General features: G+C 41.5%; 1 protein-coding gene and 1 non-coding gene across 3 annotated transcripts in view; one reads left to right on the forward strand and one right to left on the reverse strand.

The window, feature by feature from the left end:
* atp7b (ATPase copper transporting beta) overlaps positions 1-7,707 on the reverse strand; it is a 38,000-nt gene extending 30,293 nt beyond the window's left edge. The window contains exons 1-2 of one of the 2 annotated variants that reach the window (XM_064327809.1): positions 6,870-7,707; positions 1,558-2,533 (exon numbers count right to left, since the gene is read on the reverse strand). In XM_064327809.1, coding sequence (XP_064183879.1) covers positions 1,558-2,533; positions 6,870-7,103 — 1,210 coding nt within the window. In that variant the 5' untranslated portion in view covers positions 7,104-7,707. Of the gene's footprint in view, positions 1-1,557; positions 2,537-6,869 lie in introns of both variants that reach the window. The other variant, XM_064327808.1, reaches the window with a different exon arrangement.
* Positions 7,708-9,120: 1,413 nt separating this feature from the next.
* trnal-caa (transfer RNA leucine (anticodon CAA)) lies at positions 9,121-9,231 on the forward strand. The gene is made up of 2 exons: positions 9,121-9,158; positions 9,186-9,231. It is a non-coding gene; the product is annotated as a tRNA-Leu (tRNA).
* The last annotated feature ends 349 nt before the right edge of the window (positions 9,232-9,580 follow it).

A 9,580-nucleotide genomic window follows, 5' to 3' on the forward strand; every position in this document is an offset into this window, starting at 1 on the left:
TATGACAGCAATCTTGCAGCTGCTATCAGAACTTACATATCTAACTTCAGCTAATTCTGAGTATTTAAATGGCAGCTTTTTCTTAAAAGCTCTCCAAACAGGGAATGAGACGCATCTCTGAAATGTAACCACATTGTACCATAGGTTGGTGTTAAAGTAGCTTGCTAGCTAGAAAAAAATAGGTGAACAATTTTGAGCCTGACAGGAGACTGATAGGAGATTGAAATGTTGCCTGAGGAGAACATGTGGCAAGTTGGACAAAAGTACAGCAGTGTGGTATAATGGGTAAGGAACTGGGCTTGTAACCAAAAGGTCACAAGTTTGATTCCCGGGTTGGACACTGCTGTTGTTCCCTTGAGCATGGTACTTAACCTGCATTGTTTCAGTATATATCCAGCAGTATAAATGGATGTAATGTAAATGCTACATGTCACAAAACTGGCAGAATATCATGTAGCTAAACTGGTTAAATATAGAATCAGTGTGAAGATACTAGGTTGCTACATTGCTAGTTGGTTGTCCAGGTGTCACTGATATTGATAACTGTAAGTCTGATTTTGGATGTGCATTACATTTGTAGGCTAAATGGCAGCTAGATAGCTAACGAACACACACATAATATGTGTGTTCATTACACCTTTAAGCACCTAAGGTTGATTAGTTAACTAATCAGCCCAGGTGCTTAAAGGTGTGCTGCTCTCCACAGTTCTGGGCCGAGACCGGGAGCTCACACCGAGAGCACGTTGTGATTCTCATTTCGTTTAGTTTCAGTTTTGTTTCTTTGAACAGCACTGAGTAAGTAAACTGTCACTGGAAAACAGGCGAAGCTGGTCTGGTGAAAAGAGGGCCAGCTATGAGCGGCGCACTGTAAAGTGGTCGCTTTGTTTTACTTTCTTTCATCTTTCTTATTTTAGTTTGTTGTTTTAGTTTATTGTTTTCGCCCAGAACCCATGAGGGGGAAGGGTGAAGATGTTCCTTTATTTCATTTTGGGTTTGTGTGGGTGCGCTCTCTCTCTCTCTCTCTCTCCATGCGGCAACCAACGGTGTTTCCCGGAACTGCCGCATCTCCCTCCCAGGGGTGTCACGCTGGTGTGTGGCGCATATATATATATATATATATATATATATGTATCATATCTATAGGCATCATATATCTACACGCTACCATCATATATCTATACAGTACCACCCCCAATCTGGCCAAGAATATTGGATTTGTTGGTGGCAGGCATGAATTCAAAAGCTATAAATTGACCGTGTATTGAATATACTGTGCTTCTGGACCACTCAGATTCTGATCACAAGAGCTTGTTAGCTTGACTCATTAAAGTATCAAATTTCAAATTTACTTTACAAGTACAATACCATACAAATACAATATTACCAATAAGTCAAACGATAACACAAATCAAATACATTACAATAATGTAATTATAAAAACTATTTAATCATGTCTGGGCCTTACGCTGTGAGTTGGCTGGGGATGTGCAGTACATGTGCTGTGAGTGCTCTGTACGTGTACCGTTAGGCGTGTGCTAGCACTCTGTGGGGGAGTACCTGGCAGCGAAGCGTCAAAGCCCATCTCCTCAATGGCGGCCCGCAGCTCCTCGGGGCGGGTGAGGGCGGGGTCATAGCAGACTGTGCCCCGCCCCTCTGAGAGAGAGACCTGCACAGAGAGCACGCCGGGCCTCTGGGAGATCGCTCCCTCGATGGACTGCACACAGGAGTGGCAGGTCATTCCCACGATTGCCACGAGGACAGTCCGTGCGGCCGCCTCCGCCTTCCCATCATCCTTAGCAATGAGTGCAGAGCCAGCCGGGGTCCCAGCGGGTAGTGCCACCCTAAAACCCCCCGGGGGCAGGCTCTCCACCGCCTGCTTCAGCGTTTCCGAGGTGACCAGGGAAGGGAGGTACTGCAGGTGGGCGCTCCGCGTCTCCAGGGAGACGGAGACGTGACGCACTCCCGCCATTCCACTCAGCGTTGTCGTGATGCTCCTCACGCAGGATTGGCAGTGCATCCCCTCCACCGCCAGAGTGACCCCGTACCACCCCCCTGCAACCTCTGACCCCACAACACCCTGTTCCTGCAAGGAGCGCCCTCCTTCCACAGGAGCCAGGCAAGCGGGTGAGGGCGTGGCTGCGGTTGTGAGGGGCGGGGCCGTGGGCATCAGAGTGGCGTCAAAACCCATGTCCTCGATGGCGGCTCTGAACTGCTCGGGCTGGATCGTGTGGGGGGTGTAGGAAATGGTGGCCTTGCGGTCATCCAGTGACACCTGGACACCCACCACACCCGCAAGCTGGCCCACATAACCCTCAATGGTGCTCACGCACGACTGGCAGGTCATACCCTCCACCTGGATGTTCACCTGGGCCTCCCTGGGTGTGGCACCTGCCTTGCCCAATCCACACACCTGGGTCTGCTGGCCCATTTCCTGCACGTGCAGCTCGCTCTGGCTGCCTGGGTCATAGCCGAGGTTGTCGAACACCTGCTTCTGGGGGCCCTGAGTGTCGATGTCAGAGTAGAGCTGTCCATTCTCCTGAGGAGATGTGACAGAAGGGGGAGTCAAGAATAGAATTAGTGAATTTGTAGAGAATTAGTTTTCAAAACTGACGTTACCTTAATTAATTAATAAACCCTAAAAATTATACTTGGCAATGGTGTGCCTAATTTTTTTGGTGTGCTCCAAGAGAAAGAGGAAAGGAGAGGAAGAGAGGAGAGGCAAAAGGAGAGGAAGAAAAGAAAGGATAAAAGAGAGTGCATTTCCGACAAATGAATTACCCCCTTTGCTGCACAAACATATTTATGACAATGACATGGAGGAGGGTCCCCAAAACAGTCAGCACAAAAACGAGAACACAGGAATCAAATGGAATGATCTGGAATGCTGTTAGCTGACTCAGTGTTCATGTTCAGAGCTGAATTACAGCATCGGGGCCATTCTCTCTCAACTTACAAACAGAACAAGGGGGCCCTGCTCAACATCTTAAAAAGCACGAGTCAGACTCTCCATAAATACGAGGGTTTGAACCCCCAGTCTATCCCAGGCTTATTTTTGATAAAAACCCAAGCGATGACCTTTTCTACCAGTTGGGTCTTGAAGCGACTCATTGCCATTGAAATAACAATAATGCTCAGAAATTATGGTCCGCAATTAACCTAAACCACCCTAACACTAAGGCAATTTGGTCCAGAGAATTTGTCTGTGCTGTGCAATAAAGCCTTTTTCACTGCCGTTAGTTATACTGTATTTTTTCCAGCTCACAAAAGCTTAGCGAGCGCAAAATTATTAAGTGCCGCAAATGAGGAACCACCGCCACAAAGAATCTGTCGTTTTGGGTTTATATGCTATCAGAATCACCATTAATTCTGCAGTAATCTATACCACACAAACTTTTCATCCCTGTTCTAATCACCACATGCACCCTTCCATGTACTGATGAGAATATTTAAACAAAAAATAAAAAACCTATATAGCACTGTTGGTTTTCTTTGTGCATTGTTGGTCAACACAGTAAAAAGAACTTTGAAATCCTAGATTCATCACTTGATAATCTTCCAGATTAATCGCTTGATAATCTACCAGAAGAAATTGAGGAATAATACAAATTCTGGATTCTTCCCCAAAACTAAGAAGTAGGTCAATACAAAACCAAGCAAAGCCCAAGGCTAAAGCACAGTGATAGAGGCCAGAAATCACTTAGGCTACATCACACATCTCAGGCAAATGCAAGTCAACTGTGGAGACTAGGTATTAAGAGTTGTGTTTTCATGATTTCAGGATGAAGACCGTGTGGGTTGAAACATTGCTTGTTTCACTATAAATCACTGGGAGCACTTAAGGTATGCAGGCCAGGCACCTTAATTTTCCTCCACCAGCAGTACTTTTATTGCGCTGCACCAGCACACAACTACAGGATCTGCATGTCCGTCACTTTTGTTTTACAACCACAGTAAAGAGAAGTCCCAAAATACCATAAATCCCACACAGGGCCAACAATGTAATTTATCTGCTATGTTCTGACAACTCGCATGATATCAGAATAGGTTCATTAATCACAAGCACAATTAATCACTCCCTCCTCTACATTCACACTCTGACAGTAGCTGCACGCAGGCTCTGAAAAGATCCCCCCCTCATACACATAATCACACACACACGCACATACACACACACACAACTACAACGTGCAGTTCCTGAGTCTTGATATAAAGCAATATTAAGTTTTCTGCAAGTATGATGGCCTTGCGAATTGTTTCATTGTTAATTTATTAATTGAAGACAGAAAAATAGGCCTTTTTGAGGTAAAAAAAAGAAGCTCACTGACCCCTGCATTACAGAAAAAGAACAATATTGACATTTCTGTATTGATTAGGTCATGACATTTCATAAAACACTTCAATGTAAAGAGCATCATCTTTTTCAAAAGACATTAAATGATTTCCCAGCAGCTAACTGCAAGCTGCTTAACTTGGAAACAATTGAATTTCCATGGAAAACATGCATCATACGCAGTAACTGCATAAATTACAGCAAAAACTGTATGATGACTTGCTTTCACTTACGATGCAGGTCACCTTTAGTAAACACGAAGAGATATACCATACATAAAAGGCTATATGGGAAATGTTTTCCCATCAGGACAGCTTTGTTAGGCAGCAGCTCATATTATGGTCCTGATTATAAAAGTGTCACAGCTTAATTTAATAAATTATTCATCACTATTCCAACTTTACTTCTCTATCTTAGACCAACCTGTGAAATGAAAATATTCTCAATAATCGCCATCACTGCAAGTTGGATTGAATGCAGGCTAGAGTTACAGACTGTACTGCACAAAGACTGTAATCAATACATGCAGGATTCCCCACTATTGACTCTGACTGTGCACACATTAAGTGGTATGTGGCATAACCAACTTTGGTTGAACCCAGGGAACATATCAGTCATAATCCATTGTCTATATTTTGTATTTAGGAGTTGTGTGCTTTACCTGCATATCACAATACATGAGCACTTGTGGGCGAGACAGGACAGGAATAAAAGCAAGGACGGGCTGTAGGCAGTGGGAGAAATGGGCTGGTGGTCCAGCTCCACCAAGGCCTTATGAGTGCATGTGCCAGGCTGGGAGGACCGAAGGACTGCACCTTACACACTCTGCTTGTCGCCCTCTACCATTGTATGAAGGCAACTATATTGTGACACAATTCTGTTTGTTTCTGCAGATACTAATTGCACTCAATATTCTGCGGCTCACCCTTGGTGCTTGGCCCCCAACATCTCTGTTTGTAGCTATATTTATTCATTTTTCTGTTATGACTTTGTACATGATATTTGTCTATTTGATTTTGTTGTAAAGTGTCTATGGGCACATGGAAAATGCTATATAAATAAAATTACTATTATTATTGTTATTATTATTATTGTCATTATTATTGTTATTATTATTATTATTAATAATAATAATAATAATAATAATAATAATAATAATAATAATAATAAAAACAAATCTGTTTTATTTGTGTATAATCACAAGAGAGAAAAATGTACAACTACATTTTCCATTTTGCTAACAACCTACAAAATATGTAACTTTTTTTGGGACAAAATCGTGCAAATTTACTGAGTTAGTGAATCGTATAGGAACTTTTTTGATTTGTCAAACAAAGTTAGGGTAGATCACATGATAATCTGGCCAATTTTTTTTTGCCTCAGAACAGTGGAATGTCAATGGTCTAAAAGGCACTTTTGATAGGCTGGGCTGAGGTCATGTGAAGTGCATTTTTTTCATGTTGGGTAAATGTGACACTGCTTAAAGTCAACTTTAATTTACTAATAGGAGCAAGCTTCCAAGAATTTACACAATAGTGAAACACTCAGATTATATACCCAATAGATTTCCTATCCAGAGTCAATATTTTGTTTTTTTATGTCCTAACATTCTTCCACACACAAATAGAACTGAACATTTTCACCCTGGAGAAAGTTCTGTACCATTGCTTCATTCCAGGGCACAAGACAAACGCACAAATCTATCCCATGACCACTAGAAGGTCCAGAGTACAGATTGAAATTACAATTTTTCCTCTTCTTTGTACGACCTTTTCACTCGGACCATAGAATTCAGTCAAACCGACACCTGAATGGAATAGCCTATATGAAGAAAACTAAAATAAATACTCACTGTTAACTCAAAGGTCAGGGACCAACCATTCCACACTACAAAAATTAAGCCCATTATAAACCCAAGTGAAGCTTTAGCTCATAGTTCATAAAAGTTGAATGGTCTGCTTTATAAACCACAGAACAGTGAAATATCTTTGTATCTCCTTTGAGATATAAACAAAAATCTGTTTAGGCCTACACAGCTTTGATATGAGGCAACAAAAAATCTATTTCTGAAACATAAACGAATAATTTAAAGAAAAAGGACGGACTGAAATAGGCTATTGTATCCACTTGTTTAGAAATGTGTACAACGATATTCAATATAATGTTCTAACGTTAGATATGTATCTATTGCAGCGACACGTTATCTTTCTTTGGTTAATATAGCTATAGTTGCGGATTATTTATCTAGCCTACAGCAATAACGATGGTTATAGGGCGGCTAGCCTACTCACTATAAATCCAAACACCTTCAGTATGCCATGAATTACGTTGGCCGCCAACATACAGATCGCAAGCAGCAAGCAGCAGTAGGCTAATATCAACACATGTAAAATTTGTAAACTAGTAAGGATATGTTCATACACGCACTTATTCTATAGGTACATTAACGAGCTAACTACACACAAAAACATATACTAAACCTGTTCTGTAAGAAGTTGGGTAGCTAAGTTAGCCAATTCTCTTCTCTCACTTCACTAACCTTGTGCTCAGCGAATCCATCCTTTGAAAAGCCGACTTCTTGGTGTCCCCGACACAGCCTGATACTGCCAGCGCCCCCCGGTTTTGCTTCGGTGCCCCACGCTCCAACTGGTGGGTCACCAGAAGAATTCGATCCGCCGGCTTGACAGACGACCGTACCGAACTGTTCAGTCGTTGATACCGTAGACTTTCGAACGCGTTCAGAAACACAGTTCATTGGCGAAATTCTTTTCATTTTAAATGTTACGATAACCTCCCAGCTAGAATTTAAATTCACATTTATATTATTTCAAGAGGTAGAAGGAAGAAGAGCACATCTGCACGTTTTTTTGTCATTTTTGTCGCTTTGGTAACGCTGCAAACCGGCTAGCTAGCCGTGAATTAAGTTTACAAAATAAATCAGTTCCATTAATTTCCTCTGTTCCGTGGAAGCTGTGACATTAATGAAAGACCAGGTTTATCACACGTACTGTGGCAATAGTTACCTTTGTTCTGACTGCTAGTCCATTGATTTGTTTACCCTGTAGCCTACTCACCGGCATAATTTTACAGTAAATGCTGCGCAGATGCATAATGCAAACGTAATGATCTCTATGTACAATAGTAGGCATAGACTAGTACAGGCTACGACCGTAGGCGACATTATCCCATCCAGGTACTGCCTCATCGGTGCAGCTGCGCAACGCTTGTTCTGAACTGATACACGTGACCAAACACAAACGTATTCCGACCTACAGTCTGATTCAGACCAGACCCACGATCCGGACACATATTTTGAATCCCACACAGACCGCTCCGACACTCCAGTGACTCTCTGAGGAGTTGGTAACAGTAAGCTGGGCCAAAATCAATATTTTAACATATCAATATCAACACATTGCCGGGTTGACTTTTCCAAAATATACAATGAAGCAAAAGTTACAGAAATATATGCTCAGTGACACTGATAAAAAGTTACATTTAATTTGAACATAGCCTATGGAACTGCATTTCACCATTGGAAAACACAAATAATTTTTTTTCTTTTTGCTATTTCAAATCGTTTTTTTCTGTGTTGACAAAAAATAACAAGAAGTTAGGAAGTTTGTGCACTTGTTCGACGGTCCCTGGATGTCTGAATATCGAATATCAATCTAACCTTGACTCTGCAGGGTTTTCGGAATAACTACGCAGCAACATCGAAATTGCAAGCACTGATACGATTCATTTTACATAAACTGTAGCGATGGATTTACATTTTATTCCGTTTAATTCTACAGTTCTGATTATTACCGACAATCCAATCCTGTTTTTCTCCCCACTATCGTTCAGGATTGCGCTAGTAACCTAGGTTAATAGCCTAACAAAATGTAAAATACTGGTATGTCCGTATACAAACATTGCAACTTTGCTGCAAATAATATTTTAATATCGACCGTGAATTTCGAAGCCATTATGTGCTTTAAAAGGGTTCATAACAAGTTGCTATTGAAACTACAACAGTTATAGCGTGCAGACGTATGGAAACTTGAGTAGTTGACAGAGTGCGATCGTTGTTGGCTGAGTGGTCTAAGGTGCCAGAATGTTCCATCCACTACAGTGGGTTTTTTGGAGGCGTGCAATAATAATTTACCCCATGTAAGGGGTAAAGTTTTATGTAGGGTACCTATAGGATACCACCAAAGTGACGAGCGTTGTACCTTTTTGCACTTCTTCGTACCTTTTTTCGGAGTGTGCCGGCAGAGGATAAGCTAATTATGAGCCATTAGGCACTTGGAATAACATAGTAGCTAACACTGTAGGTAGTAATGTAACAAGAAAAATACATCAGTAGCCTAGTTAAACCAAGTTATAATAGGGGGGTGTAATTAAGAAAGAAATATCCCCGTGATTGCGGCTGTGGTCTCTAAAAACAACGCTTCAGTTCCTCAGCCTCAGTAAGGGACTGACATCTAGCGAGAGGTACAGAAATTGTTTACCTTCCCCAAGCCTATACGTGTATGACGTTCGTGTTACACTGTGTGCATTCGTTGCTTCGGAAACAAACTTAGTTGGCCTTGAGAAGTCTTGAAACTCGAAATGACAAGCAACTGCCCGCATGTTTTAATATTAGTGGTACGCCGGTTCGTTAACGTCTCGCAATAGTTTCAGTAACGTTATTCTTAAAAAAAAAAAAAAAAAAAGAAATAAAAAATATTCCCGGCAAACATTCAGTAATAGCCTACTAAACAATACCAACAGCGAAGCTAGACAATAACGAAGCTTACTTCTATGTCAGGATGGCCGAGCGGTCTAAGGCGCCAGACTCAAGGTATACTACCTTCCATAAATATGGGTGTTCTGGTCTCCGACTGGAGGCGTGGGTTCGAATCCCACTTCTGACATTGATTTTGAGGAGTATTATATTCGTACAGTCACCCATATTCCGAACATTTTAAAACACTGCTCGCGATAGTCCGGCCAGTTGCAAGAGTGAACAGAAAAATGTTCTTTCATTACTGCCTTGATGTAGCTATTACAGACACAGGCTGTAGCCGTATTGTCACAGTTATTGCCAATCATAAACATTTCGGAAACCGAATCATACAATTAACATATAAACAAATGCATAATTTTACCAAGATACTTTAAGTAGTTATAGGCTATCTGAAGAATGCAGGCTATGCCCGATCCTTTTTAAGTCAAAGTTATTGTGGCAGCAATCTAGCCCAAATAGTTCCAATGCATAACTAA

Source organism: Anguilla rostrata, chromosome 3 (assembly GCF_018555375.3).
Source record: "Anguilla rostrata isolate EN2019 chromosome 3, ASM1855537v3, whole genome shotgun sequence".
In the NCBI taxonomy this organism is placed as follows: Eukaryota; Metazoa; Chordata; class Actinopteri; order Anguilliformes; family Anguillidae; genus Anguilla; species Anguilla rostrata.